General features: G+C 40.1%; 1 protein-coding gene across 2 annotated transcripts in view; it reads right to left on the bottom strand.

The window, feature by feature from the left end:
• LOC146360915 (FERM and PDZ domain-containing protein 4-like) overlaps positions 1-23701 on the bottom strand; it is a 97006-nt gene that overhangs the window by 38985 nt on the left and 34320 nt on the right. Inside the window, exons 1-2 of one of the 2 annotated variants that reach the window (XM_084920792.1) lie at positions 1217-2011; positions 26-148 (exon numbers count right to left, since the gene is read on the bottom strand). In XM_084920792.1, the coding sequence (XP_084776918.1) occupies positions 26-148; positions 1217-1290 (197 nt within the window). In that variant the 5' untranslated portion in view covers positions 1291-2011. Of the gene's footprint in view, positions 1-25; positions 149-1216; positions 2012-23701 lie in introns of those variants that run through there. The other variant, XM_084920791.1, reaches the window with a different exon arrangement.

Consider the following 23701-nt stretch of genomic DNA (forward strand, 5'->3'; position numbering starts at 1 on the left):
TGCCAGTGCTTATCATCATACATACTTGGTGAGGCATTCCCGTCCCTCCCTGGCGCTGTTCATGCTGTCCCAACTGTATGGGGGCCCCTGCAGTCCTCCCCAGGAGCCTGGGCCAGGAGGCGGCCAGCCTGATGTTTTGTTCTTATGGCTAAAGAAATGGAGCAAAGGAAAAGCAAGCACATTTTAAGAGACAATTAAAGCAAATAATGTATTCCAGACTAAAAGTAACTGCTCGATTAAGTATCGATTGGCTTTTGTTTTGGGTAATAAAGACAAACAGCGACCGTCATCTTTAATCGAGACAGTGAAAACCTGGTAAGATGGATAGCATTACTGGATTTCAAGACTACAGTGTAACAGTTTTACCCAGATTTTACTCCATTTGGAAAATGCAATCATCATACAGCATTTAAATGAAACTAGTATATTCAAAATAAACTCTCAGAGACACTTTGTGCACCTCTAGTTTGATTTTTGCTCATTCCAATTAGTAAGACTTCTTGTCTCCCAGTGTGAGATCGCACTGCTTAGTGCAATCGACCGCAGTCAAATAACAGCTCATCGACTCCGCAGATAGGCAATCGATGGCTGCACGCACGAGTGGCTCCGCGGTGGTCGCTCAGCAGAACGGTACGCACACGGTGAGGGAACACACCGATGTGACAGCTGATTCTCTTATTGCAGATTAAGCTAACAATGCCATTATGGGTTCCAGGAGGGTGGGTGTCCACGGAGTCAAAGGGGAAGAGATGGGAGAAGAGCCACTGTGGCACCTCAGTGGGAATTATACCAGAAAAGAAAATGATGAGAACTGGATGTATCATCCTAGTGACTCATAAAAATTTACAGTAAGTCTCACATGCTACAGTGACTAATCGCGCACAGATCATTAAGCACCCATCCCCTAACTCTCCACGGAAATAATGTGCAGCATCTGCATGTGCTCATCTTTACTGTTTGATTTATTTTCTTTAGACTACTCCCTCTGCCACAAACCAGGAGAAGTTTATGCCTGCCGGAGCAAGTCAATGCATAGCTACGGTAAGAATTAGTCTTAGCGGCATTTCAGTGGCAAAATGCAGACTCGTATTTGATCGAACAGCTGATTCTCCAGTGCTTTCTGCACATTTAATGCTTTGCTTTTCTCAAAAGTGACTGAGGCAAGCTGTTCAGTCACCATCTGACACACATTTTTAAAGCAGGTGAAATTGCATACTAGATGAGGACGTCATCGCCGTACGAATCCAGCCAATCCATTCCCATTTTGTGCTCTTGATGGGTTGAATACATCAGTCAGTCATATCATAGCGTGCTGTATATGAAACAGAAAACTGTCCTTTGACTCAAAGTGTATGATGGCCTTAAATAAAGTCTAAAAGGGATGTTTCAGCTGTCTCCAGACAAATATTTTGCATTTTGCAGAGCTTAAAACGATGGACAGCTGATTTTGGAGTTATCCTTAGAAGCAACAGATCCATTTCAATACTTTCCGGCTTTCGAGTTCCACTCCTCTCTATTCAGTTTCCTTCCACGGATTACGCTTAGATGCTTCTGTTTCTGCTGATCTTCAGTCATCTGGAAGAAAAACATATCCACTCTCCACTTTAGAATCCCAATAAGAAGCTCTTGCACCCAGAAGACACACTGGCCGTGGCGTTAACGGCTGTGCAGATCTCCAGTGTGCAGCCAGACATTCATCTATTTGTCATTGTGCTGCTGCTGGTGCTGCTGCTGCTGAGAGCAGCTTTGGTCCAACCTGAACTAAACTGCTGTGGCCTCGTCTCCTTTATCCCATAATCCCTCTCATCACAGAGAAAACAAATCCACGCTGTGTGTGTCTGCGAGTGTGAGCATGAGTGTTTCTGTGTGTGAGCGTGTTCAGCTGTGTATAACTATGTGAGGATGTGTGTGTGTGTGTGGAGGGGAGGGGGGGAGTAAGAGGATTTTGGGAGACCAGCACCGCGTGTATGGAAACGCCGCTCCAGCTGAGAGCTGGAGTCACACGGCAGGAAGCAGGAAGAGGAAACTGAAAGTTCACCTGGATGCCATTGCTGCTTTACTTGCCACTTTTGGTCTTTTTGCAGAAAAGGGGAAAAAAAACAAGATCTTTCCCTAAGTAGACAGGAATGTCGTACAATAAAACTAAAAAGATGAGCGAGTTATAAAATAAATGCTAGTGTTAGCATAACAAGCTAGATGTGTTTAGAGTGACAGTGCAAGCATGCTACTCCCCAAAATATAATACTTTTTTTTTTGCAGAAAAGAGAAGAAAAAACAACAGTTCTTGGCCTAATGAGACAGAAATGTTTAACAATAAAACTAAAAAGATGAGCGAGTTAGAAAATAAATGCTAGTGTTAGCATAAGAAGTTAAATGTGCTTAGAATGACAATGCTAGCATGCAACCCCTCAAAAGATAATGATTTAGCAATTGTGATTTGATTACTTAGTGTCAAACCTCTGGTAATACACAGTGGCCAAAGTACAGCCAAGACTTAAGGGGGTGCATGAGGAGTTTTAATGGCTCGAAAGCAGCATTAGCTTTACTAAAAGTGAAATGTGTAAAAAAACCCACTACTATCATTTCTGTATTATCTGTCCTGTTGTATTAAACATGTCAAACATACATACTGTGAATGAGTACTTGCCCCATTTCTTATTCCTTGTAGTTTTGATATGTCATATCAAACATATTTTTAATATTTGTCAAAGATAACCCGAGTAGATACAAAATGCAGTTTCTTAATGCTGATTTCATTCATTTAATCCAAGCCTACCCGGGCCTGTGTGAAAAAGTAATTGCTCTCTAAACGTAATAACTGGTTCTGCCGCGCTTGGCAGGAGGAACTGCAATCAGGTGTTTGCTCTAACTGGCAATGAGTCTTTTACATCACCGTGGAGGAATTTTGGCTCCCTTTTCTTTGAAGTATTGTTTTAATTCAACCACACTGGAGCTTTTTTTTTTAAAAAAAAAATCACGAACAGCCTGTTTGAAGTCATGCTAAAGCGTCTCATTGAGATTTAAGTCTGTAATTTGATAGTCCACTCCAAAACCTTTATTTTATTGTTTGTTTACTTTTCATAAACCTTTCCAGACTGATCGATGTCAGTGACTTTGTTTCTCAGCTGTTTCTTTAGATAGTCGCTTGATGTGTTGCTTTTTGAGATCCTTTAGCTTATTTCTCTTTCATTCAACAGGGCCTGAGTGTAGCTGGTGAAATTGAACTTTGCTTCCCCAAAAAATTTGATTAATCACAAAGGGGACAACTGCTTTTTTATACAGGGTTAGGTGGGTTTGGATAGCTTTTGTCCCTTCTACTCCTCCTAATATTGAAATTTTGTCAACACTAGTGATACCTTTTCAGTCACTGTTACAGTAACTTACATTTTACACTGTTACTTTACATCTAACTTTGTACGTATGGACAACATGGACAGTTATAAATGACCCTTGGGTATTTGGGTATTTTTTAACACATATTCTTGATGCCATGAAAGGGAAACTCTAACCCAAATGAACCGTTGTATAGCTAACCAAGCAGTTCTTAGCACCTACAATTAACCTGGGGGTAAAAATGAAAATAAAACAATCACTAAGGAGGCGTCCGAGTGGGATTATACGTACTGTCAACTGCTGCTAAATGAGTCTTTCAGATCCTTCAAAGATGAAAAATGTCAACTTGCTGGGAAAGGAAAAGCCAGAGTTACTGAAATTAAGGACCATATATCTGTATAATATAAAAAACTTCATAGTTACTGTATATCAGACAGTTTTGTAGACATTTAGGTTTATAACCAAACTCTAACATGGAAAATAAAGCCAGCAATCTTATTCAGTCCAGCCTGGGTAACACCTGGACCATTACTGCTTTGTATCAAAATCTGTCAAAATAATTTTTCAAAATAGAAAATTATAACCCTTTAATTCAATGTTCAATCAATACATTACCATTCGTAACTTTGTTCGGCATCACAAGTTTTACAGCAGCATGTTTAAGATAACATTTTTATTATTAACCGCACTGAAATGTTTTCTGTCCCTACAGATGATTCAGGCTTCTTTATTGCTTCTCTCAATAATTCCTAATATTTCCAAAATGGAAGGTATTTCTTACTAAATAACGTCTGTGGCGAAACTTACAAACTTACATAAAAATGGACCCTGAAACCACACCGTACCTCTGTCTAATTGAAGTGGTAAAGCTTAGTTTGTGTACACAAGCCCCCACTCATCCCTGTTTTCTCCTTTGAAGAGTTTTACTTCAACCTGTGATCAATCCAATATGCATTCAAAAGAGACAGCAGGGTCCTTTGTTCATAGGTTTGCCTTTGCTGAAAAGGACAGTGTATTGACTTCAAAAAGGTGTCTTTTCTTTTAAATTGATCAACTCGTGTTTCTCTCCAAAACTTTATCCAAGGGATTGATTTCTCTCAGTCATTCACACCACTCCTCAAAGTCGTTTTACAAATTCCATCAAAGTCTTTCTCAGTCTTTCAAAAATGTGTACAGGCAAAAACTGTATTTAGCGAAAGAGCGTTAGCCACAACTGAGTGAAAAGATAACTTTCAGACTTTATCATGATAAGACCATTAAGCATGGATTAAAATTGTATTAAACTGTAACAATACTGTATTGATTAAATCATTTTAGGTTGAGTAAAATGTTTATAAATGGACCACCTTTATGCTAGGCTAGAGCTAAATGCTACAATTAGCATGTTTTCTAGATATTCCATTTGAGAATCTCTTCAGAAATGTATCACTTTCTAAATTTTGTATTTACACCAAAATGGAAAAAAATATTAGCTGTCTGAATGCATTTAGCTTTTCTGATAACCATGAGCTTTTTTTTTTTTTTTTTTAAGTTTTGACTTTTTCAACACCCAATGAAAAATGTTACCTACAACGGTTTTTGAAATCCATCATGTGGGAGATTATGAATATCACATTTGACAAATGTAACCAATTTATCTTAAATAAATATTTTACCAAAAAGGTTAACCCACTTTTGATGCTAAAAATAACAACTTTTTTTTTACATATTAAGCTCCTGAATTTTATAACATCGGTAAAGTTTAAGGCAAATTATAAAGTTAGTTGCCTGTTAAACAAAATCACACTAGAAAGACAAAACCTACAGATTTTAACAGAGGCAAACAATATTTTTCATCTGCTGCCTAACGTTTAGATGACTGTGAGTTTTAACTTACATCAGTTTTATCTCAAGGTAATCTGTTAAAAACTAACATGAACAACCCATGATAACACATGAAGTGTTGCTAGCTAGATAACATGAATGCCATATTTAGCAGGAGTTCTACTGTATAGAATTACAGCTACCTTTTACTCTACTGATAACATATTTTACTATTAGAAAAAAAAAAGAATATATTTACATTTAAAATGACACTGAAAATGAAAATAAAACTGTGTTTTTTATGTATTAAAAACATCAGCCTACATATTGATATATATTAATATATCATTCAGTTTCAATTTTAACACTCTTGCTAAAATGAACATTGTATTTTTGTTCTAATAACTTATGCTGTTAGTAAATATATATGTTACTTTTATCAAAAGATGACTAATATAGTTCAAGTCATCTGTGAGTTACGAAAAAATAAAAAAATATTAAAAGTGCCCCCACTCTTCTGCACTTAAAAGGACTTTACATAGAATATTTCTTAATTAGTTGTTTGTAATTTGGCATTAAGTAATCGACACATGATTATGGTGGTATTTTTGAGTGCATTAGAATCCCCTTGCTTTCTTCCTGTAGTTAATCTCTGCTGCCAGTGATTTGTTATGGCCGGTCTTTCATTGACTCTAATTAAAGATATCGATCCTCTCAGTCTTTACATTAGCCTGTTTTAAACACTAAGAACAAAGAGTGATTTATTAGACTCAGTCTATATCCTCGTACATATACAAAGTCACAGTATCAGTTCGTGGGATCTTATTACACCTGTATATATTTGCACACATGGTGAATAAATACACATGGTGCTTGCAAAGTAACAAAGACTGCGGTTGGTCAGATTGCTTTTTGCTGTATCATATGTCAAACCCCCACGGAAAACGATCGAGCCAGCTGGCACGGACTTTGCTCCTCGTCCACATGCTCCAGTCAGCAATAACGCACAGCCCCAAACACTGTGCTCAACAAATGTTTCATTTCTTATGTCCTGCAGCGATGATTTGGGCTGTTACTGTCCAGTAAAATAATCCTTAAGGGTCAGGCAGCACGTATGCCTTATATACAGTAGTCTATCAGATTGGATTAAAATGCTTCTTTTTTTTCTCCAGTACGATTGTTGAAAAGTTCGTATAATATCGTGCAAATCAAAAATCACTAGAAAATAGCTTGAATGATTATTGACTATTGGAATCTGTGGTAACCTAAAACTGAAGGCTTTGGCTTGGGGTTAGAGTTGGGCTAGTCTAAGAAATTTATGACATTCAATATTGTGTCAAAGTTTTAGGTGCTTCAAAGGTTTTGATTCTTATCCATCAAGCAATGCTATGACAGAGCTCTCTGGTCAGCATCAAATTCATCCAGCATCATGACAGCAACCCCAAACAATCAGTCATAAAAAAACATTTCAGCGACAAAAAGGACAAGAAATTCTACAACAGATGGTATGGCCCCCACACAGCTCTGATCTTAACATCCCGAAGGCAGTCTGGGATTATATGAAGAGAAACAGCTAAGACCAGCTAAATCCACAGAATCGTAAGACATTTAAAGGCATTACTTTAAGATCAGAGATCAGCCATACTGTGATTTTCTTTTCGTTTTTGTTCTCTTCGATTCTCAATTACGTTACGCTTATGTGCCGTGTCTAAGCGGGTTCTCTGTTATTCGCTCTTACCTTATATGTCTGCTTTGAACCACTAAACCCTGACATTATTGGTCTCTATGTGACACTCTTTGAAGGAAAATGGGGTACAAAGAAGGGTCTGAGTCACTGAGCCATTTCTGCATTGGCCTTTACTGACACACAGTTTCAGCTCTGACTTTGAATCAGCAGAATTATGATTCAAACAAGATGCTGTAACATTTCAATGATCCAGCCTCAAGAATGAGGCTATTTGAAGGACCGTCTCTGCCAGTGGCCTGTCTACTTATTACTGCATGGAGTGAAAATAATTTTGTTTGACCTCCCTTTTTTGAATAGACTATAGACACACAACACGCACAACCACAAGGGGAGATATTACATTTTCAAATCCCCTCAAGATCTTTAGGCAGACTGAGTGAAACTGCACAAAGGCAAAGCTCTCCCAAGATGCTTTAGCCTACATTATAACAATACTTACTACAGTCAGTAGGGTAAAATCCACCTCCCCCATCTTGAGTGGCCTTGCCAATTCCCACCACTTTACACTCTACAGAACAACTAGGGTAATTTCAGATCAAGCACACTTCTGTGGGAGACTTATTTTCTTTCTTTTACAAGCTGAGCAGGATGCATCTCAGAATACAAGGATGTGTAGGTGAAGTGGTTGGGAGGAGCTTTGTGAGTTCCCTTCATCTTCAGTTCCCTCACGTTATAACATGCCAGTCGAGTCTTCAATAAAAATTGTTCGTCACAATCTATCTTTCATAGACAGAGAATTATTAAAGTGATTTAGGAAAAAATCTGATCGTAGGTATTTCACCTGAATGGACTTGAGATGGTATGCAAAGAGAATGTATTTTTACTTGCTGTGATTTCGCACTACCAAACACGCAAAGGCTCCTTTGCAAAAACTTCACAATTAGCCTGAAGTAACGGTGTGCGTGTTTTTTAACTCAGCAGGAGGCTCCATTAACAACACCCTGGCTCTGGTTTAGAGGTCCCGCAGAAAAACACGGGATGAAGGCTGGCTGTCTTTCTTCTGGTTTAAAGTTTCAGAAATAAAGAGGAGTGCGGGAAGCAGACTTAAATCCCATACAGACTGTGATAACAGCTTGTGGGTTCGTTGCATTTTACACTGTGCAAGCGAGCACCGTGTAATAAAATCTTGGTCACAATCTGTGCCGTGTTGTGCTATAAATTTTGGAGCGTGTCAGATTGTGTGATGGATACCTGGGAAATCGGAGCTTGACAGCATCACTTAGAAAAATTGCAAACAGAGACGTATCATAATATCATCATCTTAAATCATCCTTTGGCTCAGTAAAGTCTATCAAAAGGCAACTTTTAACCATCGCAGCTACATTACTATATGTATTCACATACAGTGGCTTGCAAAAGTATACACGTGAGAAGTGGAACGACAATCATACATGATTCCAAACATTTTTTTACAAATAAATAACTGCAAAGTGGGGTGTTGGTAATTATTCAGCCCCCTTTGATCTGAGTGCAGTCAGTTGCCCATAGACATTGCCTGATGAGTGCTAATGACTAAATAGAGTGCACCTGTGTGCATCTAATGTCGGTACAAATACAGCTGCTCTGTGATGGCCTCAGAGGTTGTCTAACAGAATATTGGGAGCAACAACACCAGGAAGTCCAAAGAACACACCAGACAGGTCAGGGATAAAGTTATTGAGAAATTTAAAGCAGGCTTAGGCTACAAAAAGTTTTCCCAAGCCTTGAACATCCCACGGAGCACTGTTCAAGTGATCATTCAGAAATGGAAGGAGTATGGCACAACTGTAAACCTACCAAGACAAGGCCGTCCACCTAAACTCACAGGCCGAACAAGGAGAGCGCTGATCAGCCAAGAGGCCCATGGTGACTCTGGACGAGCTGCAGAGATCTACAGCTCAGGTGGGGGAATCTGTCCATAGGACAACTATTAGTCGTGCACTGCACAACGTTGGCCTTTATGGAAGAGTGGCAAGAAGAAAGCCATTGGTAACAGAAAACCATAAGAAATCCCATTTGCAGTTTGCCACAAGCCATGTGGGGGACACAGCAAACATGTGGAAGAAGGTGCTCTGGTCAGATGAGACCAAAATGGAACTTTTTGGCCAAAATGCAAAACGGTATGTGTGGTGGAAAACTAACACTGCACATCACTCTGAACACACCATCCCCACTGTCAAATATGGTGGTGGCAGCATCATGCTCTGGGGGTGCTTCTCTTCAGCAGGGACAGGGAAGCTGGTCAGAGTTGATGGGAAGATGGATGGAGCCAAATACAGGAAGAAAACCTCTTGGAGTCTGCAAAAGACTTGAGACTGGGGCAGAGGTTCACCTTCCAGCAGGACAACGACCCTAAACATAAAGCCAGGGCAACAATGGAATGGTTTAAAACAAAACATATCCATGTGTTAGAATGGCCCAGTCAAAGTCCAGATCTAAATCCAATCGAGAATCTGTGGCAAGATCTGAAAACTGCTGTTCACAAACGCTGCCCATCTAATCTGACTGAGCTGGAGCTGTTCTGCAAAAAAAAAAATGGGCAAGGATTTCAGTCTCTAGATGTGCAAAGCTGGTAGAGACATACCCTAAAAGACTGGCAGCTGTAATTGCAGCAAAAGGTAGTTCTGACTCAGGGGGCTGAATAATTACACACACCCCACTTTGCAGTTATTTATTTGTAAAAAATGTTTGGAATCATGTATGATTTTCGTTCCACTTCTCACGTGTACACCACTTTGTGTTGGTCTTTCACCTGGAATTCCAATAAAATTGATTCATGTTTGTGGCTGTAATGTGACAAAATGTGGAAAAGTTCAAGGGGGCCGAATACTTTTGCAAGCCACTGTATAAGCTGTGTATCGGTGCTCATTTTGGTTGATCTGTCTGTTTTTAATGTCAATCAGCATTAATCAAACTGTTCAACTGTTAATGAACAGCAACTCAAACAAACACTCGTCACAACCAGTGTATGCAGAAGAGCATCTCTAAATGTATAACATGTCAAGCATTGAAGCAGATGGGCTTACAGCAGCGGAAGAGCACACAGCCAGAAGTGACCATATTTGGATAAGATGGTGGCGTGCCAAGTTATCAGTTAATGTTAGCAAGCTAGGTTAGTATGGTGAATCAATACAGTGTATGATTACATCTCAGAGACATAGATACCTGCTAATTAGTACTAAGCAACATACTATACCAATAAAATGGTAGAATTTCTCTCACTTCTTGGATGGTCTGTTTGTAGAATTAGCAGGCATAAACACAGAAAAAGGTCCAGGTCAGTGACTTGAATTAGCTGTGAGTAATCACTCCCTGTTTCTGCTCCCACTTGTTGTTCCATTAGTTAGGCCTACTTTAGAGCCTTAAACCATTTAAATGAGGTAGTTGTCATGAAATTCACCCCCATACTTTTGTTCTAAACAGATGAAATAGCTACAGAGATGGCAATCAGGCAGTAACCATGTAACTTGAATTTAGAAAGTGTGTATTTCAACATAGGAGCATATGAGGATTGAGTGGCTTTTGAAGGCAGCCTCAAGTGGCCATTTGAGGAACCACAGGTAACATTTTATCCCCGATAGCTGTACCCTCGTTCATTGCATTAGGTCATATCTACCGTCACGTAAATGTGTTTTTGTAACTGCAATACACTACAGGAAGTTATGGGGGCAGTAATGCCTATATGGTCTACCAAGACTGCACTCTCGCTACACTCTGCTACTAACGAAGCAGAGTGTAGCGAGAATGGCAAAACAGAAGAATGGAAAAATATGGAAATGAAGATTTGAAAAACTGTTAAAAGCATTTCTCACAAAACAAACAAAGTTAAATGCAAACTGTGTAAGGCAAAGCTTTCCTTCCACGACAGCACTACTGCAGTGCATGAGTATTTAAATGCCAGCACCCTGGAGCTGTGACGTCCATTACAACCATTAAAGAGGAGTAGCTACACTGCTTCCTAGGTGTTTTTTTCCTTGCATTAATATTAGTGTTTATTCTGAATAGTAAACCTCTGCCACATAACATTAGGTAGTTGATTAGTAACAGTCTTTTCTAATTTGGTTTTGTTCTGTGTTACTAGTATTAACAATGGGCGTATAGATGAGTTTGACCTGCTCATGAACCTCTCAAATGGCTGAAGTCATGACAGAGAGTATCTTTACCATGGCTACCAGCTGCTGGGAACATCATCCAAAAAATAAGAGCAAGCCTCACTCCAGAGCATGTCCACTGCAATCTTGGATTCGTGAACTGAACCGTATTACCTAATATTTTGACTTGTTTCATTTTTATCCTGACAGTCCCATTGAATAAAGTTAAAAGTGCATTTGATTATTTTCAAATTCCCGGGTTATTATTTTCATTTGCTGTGGGATGAGGTAACAGGGTGATATTCACAGGTGGGCAGGCTGGAGCCTAGAACAGGAAGTTTGCCCACAGGAAGTGGAGATGAGAGTTATTGAAATAATAGTTGACCAATCGACTAATCGAAGAAAAATTAGGCAGATTAGATGACTATCAAAATAATCGTTAGCTGCAGTCATGCTTTGCACACTGCAGTCAAGTTAACATCTCATCTAAATTAACTGGATTTGCACTACTGTCAGTAAAACAGGAGCGTCCATTGATCTGGCATCGATCTGTCACTTGAAATTCCTTAATTGGCTTGCTAATATGGCTTCTCCCTCTTCCTGATTGTACTCATTAAAACTCTGAGTTTGCACAGTCTCGGGTCCTAACCAGATAACTCCAGCTCCTGAATGTCCTCCCGCGCCGTCCTCACCCCCCTCTCCTCTCTCATTCCATTTGCTGCCTTTCTCCCCCATCTCTCCTACTTATTCGGTCTTCCGGCTGTTCATAAATGAAACATTGATGAACGCTGTTAAAAGTTGCCCTAGAAGTGCTCTCACTTTATACAGCTTTACTATCTGAACACGACATGCTTCAGCTCTCAGCGCATTTTCCACACACGTGCGCACACAAACGCCTTCTTTTTGTGTGAGCCGTTGAATATTAAATCTCCATTCAGAAAGCTCCCCCAGTATCTTTCAGAGTTTGTTTAAACAAGCATAACAGATTTTTTTTTTTAAAAATACAAAGCACACAGACACACAAAACACTGCAAGAGTTTCACAGTTGCTAATTTGCAACAAAGGCTTTGGAAACTCATAGAAGTTACACATATGCAAATTCAGTGAATGCAGGAAGAAGTATTTTATTGACTCATCAACTCCACGGTTAAGGAGTTGATGAGTTAACTCCTTAACCGATGATCCCTGCTTACCTTCCAACCAACAACCAGCAACTTTAAAACCATCCAGCATCACAACCTCCCAATCAGGCCTATCATCTATCCCCAGATAAACTGTAGCCTGACCATGTTTTTGTGCATCTCGCTTAAAACAGCCCAACCTGGCCTAGACCTGTCACCTTTACATGTTGGTTGCTACTACCTTTCATACCAGTGTCTGGAACAGGAAGCTGCTGTCACAATTTGCAGTTACAAAAACAAATAAGCTATAATATGACTGTTTTGCTGTTTGTGAGCAACAACACCAGAGCTACATAAATCACCGAAAAATAATCTGCAGCAATTTTCAGTGGACTGGAAGAGGCTGGTGTTAAAGCCATTTATCAAAATGTTTTTTTTCTCTAACAATAAGGTGATTTATTTCGTTTTGACCATGTCCTCTCAGGCTGCCATGACTCTAAACGACCAGATACAATAATTTGTATTTCCCCGTCAGCCAACCAAGCTACTCGGTCTGTAGCCTAGCGGCACTAACTGCCGAAGCAGTGAGTCACTGCTCTTCTGCTGTTTTATGGTTGCGGGTGACCATTGCATTTCGGGCGTCATGCCGTGCCGCAGTGGTTCACAATAAAGCCATCCCTCTGCAAACAAATTGTCCCCGCCGATCATAATAAATGCTGAACTTTACTTGCAGTTATCAGTTTGATTCGCATCGTTCTGTCCTTCGGAGATGAAACCGGGCTCATTACAAACCCTCATTAGTCTCACTGATGTGGAAACATGCCAACAGCCTGTGATGATGGAATCAATTAATAGCTCGCCATAAAAATGCTACTCCTTACAAAGACATCAAAGCACGCAGGCGGGGGAGCTGCTCCTATTCAGGCTTGCCACTCAGACAACTTCAGGACCAGGGACAGCTCCCGTCTTATTCCACGGCGCCTACAGAATGTGAATGCTTGCCGTTCAAGTCGATGCACATACGCGTTGTATAAGCAGACAGAGATGTCAGGGTTATGTCAATATGTACACAGTCAGCTGCATCAATCACAGCTGTCCGGCCCGGTGAAACCTCGGGGCACTGTAGCCTCATTTAACACACTGAAGCTTGTGCTGGAAAGCAGGCCACGGGTATCACCTCAGACAGCGTGACAGCAGCCTCAACAAATGCCACATTGGGTAAACTCTTTTTAAGGGCTTCACGGCTATTTGTTTGCTCATTCTTTATCTTTTCTGCGTCTTTGCAGCTTTAGTCAAAGCGAGGACGCCCCGTACTCTCCCTGTGTAAAGATTAACTGCAATAAAAAACACGCATTTATACACAGATCTCTGCTCGGGGACTGCCTTTAACTGCACTGCCAAATGTCATTTTACAGCATTTGGCAAGCGTCAGTTTGTGGAAATGTCACATTTCTACAAGGGAGTGTCCAGTTATAAGACATGAGGAGATCACTGATGAAAGCTCAAGATCCCAGTGAGGGAGTTAAGATGGAAAGCATATGGTGGGTGAACACCCATGTGCACTTTTTAGTTACTCATATCTAGGAGGACGCCTTACTAGCGTCCTCCTAGATATGAGTATCAAACATAAGGCCCAAGGTCCTTAAACGACCTGGCAAAGTCTGGCCCACTGGACAGTTTTCGAAAATGTGAAGGAGGGCATAGATTTTTTAGACTTTTAACTATATTTTCACAAGTTTTGCAGATTTTCCTGCTGATAAAGACCTCTCTCATTATCATATATCTATACCAAAGTAGTTGATGATGAATAAACAAGGAAGGCGGAGTTCTGCTGGTTGTTCAGCCCACTTAAGATCAAAGTGGGCTGTATGTGGCCCATGCTGTAAAATGGGTTTGTCATCCTGCCCTAACAGTTCTCTGATGACAGAGTCACACTCAGGACAACAGTGGTTGAAGACCACAGCATGATCACAGTAATTATTGAAATTGAAACATTGTTGCCAGTGAGATGATTGCTTTGAAAAATGGGGACCAAGTCTGCAACCACTCACAGTCAGTTGCCATCTTCAACTGTTGGTTGAAGATGACAGTTGGTGTGCCAACTGTAGTGATAAAATGAGAACAACTCAGAGCCATCAGTCTGCTGTCAGTTGGCAATCTGTGATAATACAGCAATGAGCTATAATGAATACTTGAGAATCACAAGTCAGTTGCTGTCTTATTAAACAGAAGTAAGATAAGACAGGACATGAAGCTTTAGAATCCATATAAAGTTTCTAAAAAGGGGTCTGAAAGCTCACCTGGGCTTTTCTTTACGTTTTAACAAAACATGCCCTATAATGTTCCCCCTCAGGGTCCCATGAGAATTTATATATTTTTGTGTTGTGTTAATGATTCTTTTATTGGATTTTAATGCGTCTACTCCATGTACAACACGTACACAGGAAGTGCTGTAAATAAAACATGAACTTTGCTTGGTTTTAACATGCCAACCCCATACCTGTGTAAATATACATTTTGAATTCTTGCGATGTAATATCAATTTTAAAACGGGAGCTGCACTATGGGCTCTGTGTAAGCCAAAGCTTGATTAGCTGACAGGGTCATCTTAGTGTGTTGAAAATGGGAGCTGAAACAAAGATCAATAGGCAGCATGACTCCTACAGCTCAACAGGAGGTCATGCCTGTTTAGCAACAAGTATAGCTTTAGATGATATATTACCTCAAACGTTCCAATATAGATGGTCCCCTTTATTCATTAACCACTCATTCTGGACCAAATAAAGTCAGTAGTCAATAAGTAAACCTGTGATTAGGAAAGACTTATTACTGTTCTTCAGTAATAAGTCTGAAGTACAAAAACAGAGCAACTACAAGGACAACAGAGAATAAGAGTAATGCCTTAAGTTGTATCTGGACAACATAACGGAGATGCTTGTTCTTGTGTCTACACTGTGTCAAAGCGTGGCATGCAGATAGCTTCCTCTGTATCAGCAGCAGACCCAAAACATTTTACAGCGTCGCTTTTCAACCTTTGCGGCACAGCGGTGCGTCTCTGTTGGACAACAGAGTCCACAACACAACACCTCATTGATTCTCTGTAAATGTCACGTAGAGCTCAGTGGAATCAAGGGGCAGAAAATACAAAAGGGTAGCAGAGCAAGTTAGAAATGATAGTTTTTAACATGATATTTTTGCAGTTGGTGGATCAATGATTTCTGCATTTGGCCGAAACACCCTCTAGAGTATCATTTGAACTCACCGAGGGCAAAACTAGGATGATTACAGAGATTTTATTCCACATCACAAAGCGCCGGTGTTGTCTGAAGTTAGAATAATTGCCAAAGCCTTAATTTAACTTTAATTGTTTTAACTTTACTGTATGTGTTGAGCTAGAAGAGAAAACCAAAACCTGTAATGAGATTCATCATTTTGATGGCAGTTTGCACCCTTATGGCTGTCCATTAACCGAACCAAGAGTAAGAAGATGCTTAAACACTGAGAGCCCCAGAGGTAATTATACTCAGTCACCAGTCAGCTTATTTTCACACTTTGTGACGACCAGAGCCCTTGAAATGTTTTATAAGCCTTAGTATATCAATGTTATTCGGTTTTTGAGACTTCTAGATCGCCAGTCTGATTCCTCCCAGATTGGACAATACATTTTTAAGCAAAAAATTAGTAAATATGATACAATTTAAAACTCATATATATAAATACATTTTTAATGTTTATTTTTACTATGTCAGAAGGTTCAAGAAATACTCCACATTTAAAACAATTGAATATTCTGGAAATTAAAAGTCAAGTGAAGCTGGTTTGCTCTTAGATACTCAGGAAACCACACGCATGAAATAATTATGTACGTTTCTGTAATTGTAATAACTGCATCATTTCTGTAAGTATGCATTTCCTAAAATTGGTTTTAATCATTTGTATTTGTTCTAGATCTTCTTAAAATCCATTCCGCCCTGTGTCAGAGCTCTTTATGCTCTTAACTGAGGCCATGCCTGTGGGGAGTTTCACTATCACTATGTTTCTGGTTGGTTGGCGGCACTCGCGTGATGCAACGCCGACCAAAGCCTCGACTACTCTCCTTCTGTTTGGTTCAAGTCAATTGGAAAGGTTAGAGGGAGAGCGAGCGAGGGAGCGTGTGTGAAAAGAATCCATAGCTGCAGAATGTGCAAATGTACGGCGCTAAATACGATCGAGCAAAGCCGTTCGTCACCGGGTGCATTCAGTCCACGTCAAAACACACACGGGCTGCAAAACATTATATCTGACTAGAACATCTGCACCCAACAATGAAGCATAATTCTACAGGCTAAAAATACCCCCGAACGCTTCCTAAATAAGATTACTCGGGAGAATGGGGATCATTAGGATGAATAAGGAACACTTATGTTCATGTCTCGCTTCTTGAATCATAATTTCCGAAAGAAAATCTCTCTCCACTCTCGGATTGTGTTTACACAAAAAAAATGGCACAAAAAAACGACAGAGACAGAAAATAAAAACTGCAATCAAGTAGGTTATGCCGTTGATAATAACGTAACGGATGAATCCCATCACAGTGGTGAAGCCACAAGTGGTCCCATCAAAAATCTTTTCTTAACAAAAATTGCAAAAATTCAACAAGTTTATACAGACAAAAGAGTTGCTCCCCTATATTTATGATCTAATGCTAAACTATGTTGAAAGAATTCTAACTCCACATATTGAGAATCTGCTGTGAAATGAGGTGCTGTGAGCTTTCATTCTTCTGTTAAATCCAGATGCTGTTGGAGTGTTACATGCTTTTCTGGTCAACTGGGAACACAATGCCCAGAAAACCATGCGCTTATTATTGTGCCAGGTAAATCTGTGGAACAAAGGACCTGGAGAACATGACTGTCTGATGAAACGGCAACTTATATATTTCACACATGACGACATGTCAAGTTACAAATGACGATAAAGGTACTCGATCTCTGTTTAACTCATTTCCAGTCTCCTGCGTGTACCTGACTACAGGGAGTGCAGAATTATTAGGCAAGTTGTATTTTTGAGGAATAATTTTATTATTGAACAACAACCATGGTCTCAATGAACCCAAAAAAACTCATTAATATCAAAGCTGAATGTTTTTGGAAGTAGTTTTTAGTTTGTTTTTAGTTTTAGCTATTTTAGGGGGATATCTGTGTGTGCAGGTGACTATTACTGTGCATAATTATTAGGCAACTTAACAAAAAACAAATATATACCCATTTCAATTATTTATTTTTACCAGTGACACCAATATAACATCTCCACATTCACAAATATACATTTCTGACATTCAAAAACAAAACAAAAACAAATCAGCGACCAATATAGCCACCTTTCTTTGCAAGGACACTCAAAAGCCTGCCATCCATGGATTCTGTCAGTGTTTTGATCTGTTCACCATCAACATTGCGTGCAGCAGCAACCACAGCCTCCCAGACACTGTTCAGAGAGGTGTACTGTTTTCCCTCCTTGTAAATCTCACATTTGATGATGGACCACAGGTTCTCAATGGGGTTCAGATCAGGTGAACAAGGTGGCCATGTCATTAGTTTTTCTTCTTTTATACCCTTTCTTGCCAGCCACGCTGTGGAGTACTTGGACGCGTGTGATGGAGCATTGTCCTGCATGAAAATCATGTTTTTCTTGAAGGATGCAGACTTCTTCCTGTACCACTGCTTGAAGAAGGTGTCTTCCAGAAACTGGCAGTAGGACTGGGAGTTGAGCTTGACTCCATCCTCAACCCGAAAAGGCCCCACAAGCTCATCTTTGATGATACCAGCCCAAACCAGTACTCCACCTCCACCTTGCTGGCGTCTGAGTCGGACTGGAGCTCTCTGCCATCCATCATCCATCTGGCCCATCAAGACTCACTCTCATTTCATCAGTCTATAAAACCTTAGAAAAACCAGTCTTGAGATATTTCTTGGCCCAGTCTTGACGTTTCAGCTTGTGTGTCTTGTTCAGTGGTGGTCGTCTTTCAGCCTTTCTTACCTTGGCCATGTCTCTGAGTATTGCACACCTTTTGCTTTTGGGCACTCCAGTGATGTTGCAGCTCTGAAATATGGCCAAACTGGTGGCAAGTGGCATCTTGGCAGCTGCACGCTTGACTTTTCTCAGTTCATGGGCAGTTATTTTGCGCCTTGGTTTTTCCACACGCTTCTTGCGACCCTGTTGACTATTTTGAATGAAACGCTTGATTGTTCGATGATCACGCTTCAGAAGCTTTGCAATTTTGAGACTGCTGCATCCCTCTGCAAGATATCTCACTATTTTTGACTTTTCTGAGCCTGTCAAGTCCTTCTTTTGACCCATTTTGCCAAAGGAAAGGACGTTGCCTAATAATTATGCACACCTGATATAGGGTGTTGATGTCATTAGACCACACCCCTTCTCATTACAGAGATGCACATCACCTAATATGCTTAATTGGTAGTAGGCTTTCGAGCCTATACAGCTTGGAGTAAGACAACATGCATGAAGACGATGATGTGGACAAAATACTCATTTGCCTAATAATTCTGCACTCCCTGTATTTTCAGTAGACTGTTTTTTCTTTGTAATGCCTGACCTACCAATCACTCAAGCATAAAAAGCCACCTAACTCAAGGGATGAACCAGTGTTGTCGTTACACACAGCAGACGACTTAGCAATGAACCAATTTTAAATTGTATCTTTAGGCACTTTGTTATTATCAGCCTGTCACAAAACAGATGTTTCCCCATTTCTAGTTGAGTCTACAAAAAATGCCAAAGACAGCCTAGTTTGACAGGTGAGTCCCAGAGAGCTACTAGCTGAAAACTTGGCATATCTCGGCACTGTGTGCAGTGTGCCCTTAAATAAATTTGAGGGCACTGAACAAATGAGAGACAAACGAAGAAGTGACAGGCCTAAAAGCTTTCTACAGCAGATGAGCAGTACCTGAAAGTCCTGTCCTTAAGAAATAGGAAATAATCCAGCAAAGATTTGACACAGGATCTGTGTCACATGTGACCTTTCAGTTGATCCATCTACTGTTTATACTTCATCAGTAATGTCTCAGTGGAAGGGTGGCTGTCATGAAGCCATTCTTAAGGAAGGAAACACATTTTGGGGCTGCATTTCAGCCAGTAGTGCTTGGGATCTTATGAAAATGGATGGAATAATGAACACAGAAAAGTACCATCAGATATTGATCCAGCATCCAGCAATTTTTCTGCCTGAAAAGGATCTTAAAATGTATTAAAGCATACCTGGATAGAAAAAAACACTATCAGTCATGGATTGGGCAAGAGCTTGGGCGTCAACATTGTTGCAGCGGTGTGGAATCATCTTGAGAGAGAACGCCAGCCAGAAAGAAAGAGCTTTAAATGTCCTTCAAGAAGCCTGGACAGCTATTTCTGATGACTACAGAAGCTGTGTGCGTATTTTATAATGTATATGCAGAAGTCATAGAAGTGTAAGCAACAAAAAATACAATAATCTCAGTAATATCAGTTTGCGCCTCGAGGCAACTGTTGTTGTGACTTGGTTTCTATATAAATAAAACTGAATTGAAGCACCAGTCTGGTCTTATGTGGAATCATTTTTCATAACAGTTGCCATTTGTGGTAGTTGACCCATAAAAAGGGGTAAAAGAGGGTCTGTAATACCTTATAACACCACAGATTTTGATTGAGTGCCTTGCAAGGAGTTTGCTTTGCGGTTTGTTTCGGGTTTCACGTGTCAGCTGTTCTGAACCCAACATTATGGAATTTTCCTCGTCTTCCAGTTTGTTGCAGGGACACGTGAAAAAATTAAATTCCACAGTAACTTTGATACATTTTCAACCAGACTCGCACTGACACGATTAAAATGTTTGGTTCGGTTTTTCAATTTACCTGAAATTCAATTAGTCAATTCATTTAAAGCTAATTAGGGGAAATAATAGCGGTGCTCAGTCAGTAGGGAAAGGACTGTGTGTTTATACCATCACACGAGGCTGTGTGATGTGAGGGCTCATGTGTGCGAACTGTACGGCAGGCTTACAGTACATTTAGTGCGTGTGTGTGTGTGTGTGTGTGTGAGACCATGCTGCTCTGAGAGTACACATTGGCACTTATGTATTATGTGTCAGTATTTGGAGCAGAACTAATTCTTCCACTAGCCTCTTTTTTTGAAAACACACGTATTAGCAAACAAACAACTGGCTGAACTCAGGGTTTGGTTTATCTTTAGCTTCTGTTTTACTCACTGACTGTAACAGGATTTTTTAAAATTCCATTTAACCTTCACTGAATCGGATTCTTTGACTAAATGAATTAGCAGATGAACGAATTGAGTCAAATTACAGTATGTGACACTGACGTAGGAAACCCCTCATCATAATAGGAAACGACACGCTCAATGCAAGTGCATAACAAGTTTATGTAACTTCATGAAAACATTTCCCCACTTGTACATTTGACGTTAAAGATAAACGACAAGTGCTCGTCAAGTGCACATTTTGCTGTCATGTTTGATTTATTTGTTTCCCGGTGCTTGACTGAGACAGGAATTTGAAAATATGCAACTTACAAGATGTTTTGCACTTTACTTTTCCTGCTAGGGCCTCAGAATCGCTCAGTGCACGTAAAACCAAGCCAAAGTGATGAATTATTAACCGTCCGCTCGGAAAAAAAGGATGTTGTTCTACTTTTTAAAAATGTATTTGCAAAAAGAGAATTTATGGAAAAAGAACAGAAAGATAAGTTATTAAGATTGTGAAAACTGTGTGGTGTGCTGGTGTATATCTGTGCGTCTGAGGTGGGATTATTTGTTGTTTTGAGTTGACGTATCTGCCTGAGCGAAGCGGCGTGGAGAGAAATCAGCTGCCAGGACGGAGATCAGGTGGGAGATTGTCCTTTAGAGCTGACGAGAGCTATGTGTACGGCCTGTAAACATATCAGGGCGGTAGCTTATAGATAACTTTGTTCTGTCTTTCCAGTTGAGTAATATGTTTTGGGGTTTGTTTTTTTTCCCCTCGGCCACTGCTGAAGCTGAAGTTGAAGATCTGTAGATGCTGTGGGATTGTAAATGAGGAAATATTGACTGAAAGGAAGACTGAAGGTGAGAGGGGAATACTAAGCATGTGCAGAGCCAGAATGCATGGAAGCAGTAGTAGCAGTAGTCCACTGCAGTGGAACATTCTGTACAAGTGCTGTGGTCTATGATGCTCAGAAGCTTACAACTCACAACATGACTCATGACTGCTTTAGTTTCTGGTTGTCAGAGAGGAGTGAAGCAAAAATATAATAGTCAAAGTTTTTGTTGTATATATAGCTTAAAATAGATTTTTATAGAGGAACAATATCTGTATTTACGTGATGCAAGCAGTCATTCCTGTTGCTCTCATGGACATGCAAGGACACACACGCCATTATCAAGTTGGCGTGGGGCACTGATGGTCACAATGTGCATACACTGTTTTTTTGTGTGTGTAGGTTCAAAGGCCACAGGCTTAAGAATAGAGTAAATGCTCAGAAGCTCAGAAGCTCAGAAGCTATTTTTAAGGTGTACAAGTGAGTTCATTTGTGTTTGGTAAAGGTCAGAAGGAGCTGCTCTGTGTCTTTGTGGATCTAGAGAACGCATATGATGGGGTGCCAGGAGATGAACTGCGGTGCTGTACAAGGAAGTCGGGTGGATGAGTTTTGGGAGTAATTTGTGACAGAAGGATAGCAGCAGGGATGGTTTAAAAGATCGTAGTGAGACCCACTGTGGTGGATAGGTTGGATTTACACTGACAAAAAGACAGGAAGCTGAGCTGGAGGTGGCAGAGTTGAAGACACTAAGATTTTCATTGGGAGTGAGCAGGATGGACAAAATTAGAAACCAGTACATCAGAGAGACAGCTCGGGTTGAGTTGTTTTGGAGACAAAGCTAAAGAGGATGGTTTAGTTTCCAGTGGTTTACAGATGTGCAAACGAAGGCTATATTGGACAAAGGAGCTCCCAGGAAGAAGGAAAAGAGCAAGACCACAGAGAAGATTCATGGATGTAGTGAAGGAGCACATGGCTGAGGGATTCAAGAGATGGGGTGAGATGGAGGCAGATGATTCAGGTGACCATGAAAGGAAGCTGCTGAGAAAAGAAGAAAAAGAAGAAGAAACAAAGAACCAGTATGGCCACTGAGTAAACCCAATCAGCTTGAAGATTGAGAACTATTCACAGAATATATCTGGGTTTATTATAAGGGTTAAAATGACTTGCTGAGAAGTGTATTTAAAAAACACATTTTCTTCTTAAAATAGTAGATCTAAAAGTGACAATATTGGGCTATGCTGTATGCATGCTTAAGTAAGGTCAAAGGTCACGACAGAGCTAGCACTGGAAAGGGGGCCTATCATGGTCACCCCCCTCCATTTCCATGCAGTGACGTTAATGAGCTCTTTATTGATTTTAAACACAGAGTATAAGTAGAAGGCCATACTTTCAGGTTAAGTATGCAATTTGCTTCCAGCAGGCAGTGAAGGGTGTGTTTATAGTGTAAATCTGAAGCAGCTGTGGGAGTTAATTGATTAATACAGAAATGCATTATGCTGAATGGGGAGACACTTGCAGATGGTGTGTTCAATGTCAATCCAAGGAGTAATAGAGATGTTTGTCCAGTGGGAAATGTAGTGCATTGGTGAACAGGAAAGTAGTAAAAATTCAGTGCCATACTGTTTTAGAGTGTAGTTATTTTAATCGTAGATTGTTTGTCTTTTCAATGCAGTTTATGTCCTGGTGGATTAACAAAAGGTGGAGTCAGTTTAAAGGGAGTGACGGTAAAGTAAGCTGAGTTAAACTGAGTTTAAATTTTTACTTTTGGTCATGTTAAAATATAGATTCTGAGATAAATAAATGGATTGGGTTGTATGGTTATTGTTATGATTAGGTAATGAAGTATACAAATGGTCGACTTGCTATATATAACAAGGTATCATTGGCATATAGGCTGATTTCAAGGTAATGTGGAGTGGTTTTATGCTAAATGTTTTTCATAGCTACACTTAAAATAATGCCAAGATGTGTAATCATTGGGCACATTTCTGTTTCAACTGTGATGACCAATGTTTGCATATTTCTAACTAATGTTTAACTATGGTTAAGAGTTTATTATTCACCTAACACACCTCACTTATCACCTGAGTATTGCAAACTGGCGTTAGGGAAATGAGAAGGTGGTCTCAGCAAATAGGCTGGCAAAAAGGCCGTTATCCACTGATACAGCAGAGACCTATGTGACCATGTGTTATTAAATAACACACCAAGCATCCTTATCAAGGCTTCCATGCAGAACACATAATACATGAAAGAGCTAAAAGAGAAACAGATGCTTCTGCATCACATCTGCAAAATGCATGACGCACATCTCTGGGCGAAACTAAATGAAAACGTCACTTTTTGCGTCACTGATGCGCGCTGCATGTTATTTTTCAGTTTCAATGTGATTTGAAAATAAAAGTGTAACTGCTTGCTCTGAAAACCATTTGTTTTTGTGAGGCAGAGACGGGGGAAATTACAATCTGAAAAAAAAGAGAGAGAGTTAAACTTCATTTGCATAACAGATCAAATTTGGGGGCTCACGTCAAAGAGGAGCGGAAGCTGACGCGCATCACTACAGC

This window comes from Perissodus microlepis, chromosome 23, assembly GCF_051167445.1.
Source record: "Perissodus microlepis isolate ML-2025 ecotype Zambia chromosome 23, ASM5116744v1, whole genome shotgun sequence".
In the NCBI taxonomy this organism is placed as follows: domain Eukaryota; kingdom Metazoa; phylum Chordata; class Actinopteri; order Cichliformes; family Cichlidae; genus Perissodus; species Perissodus microlepis.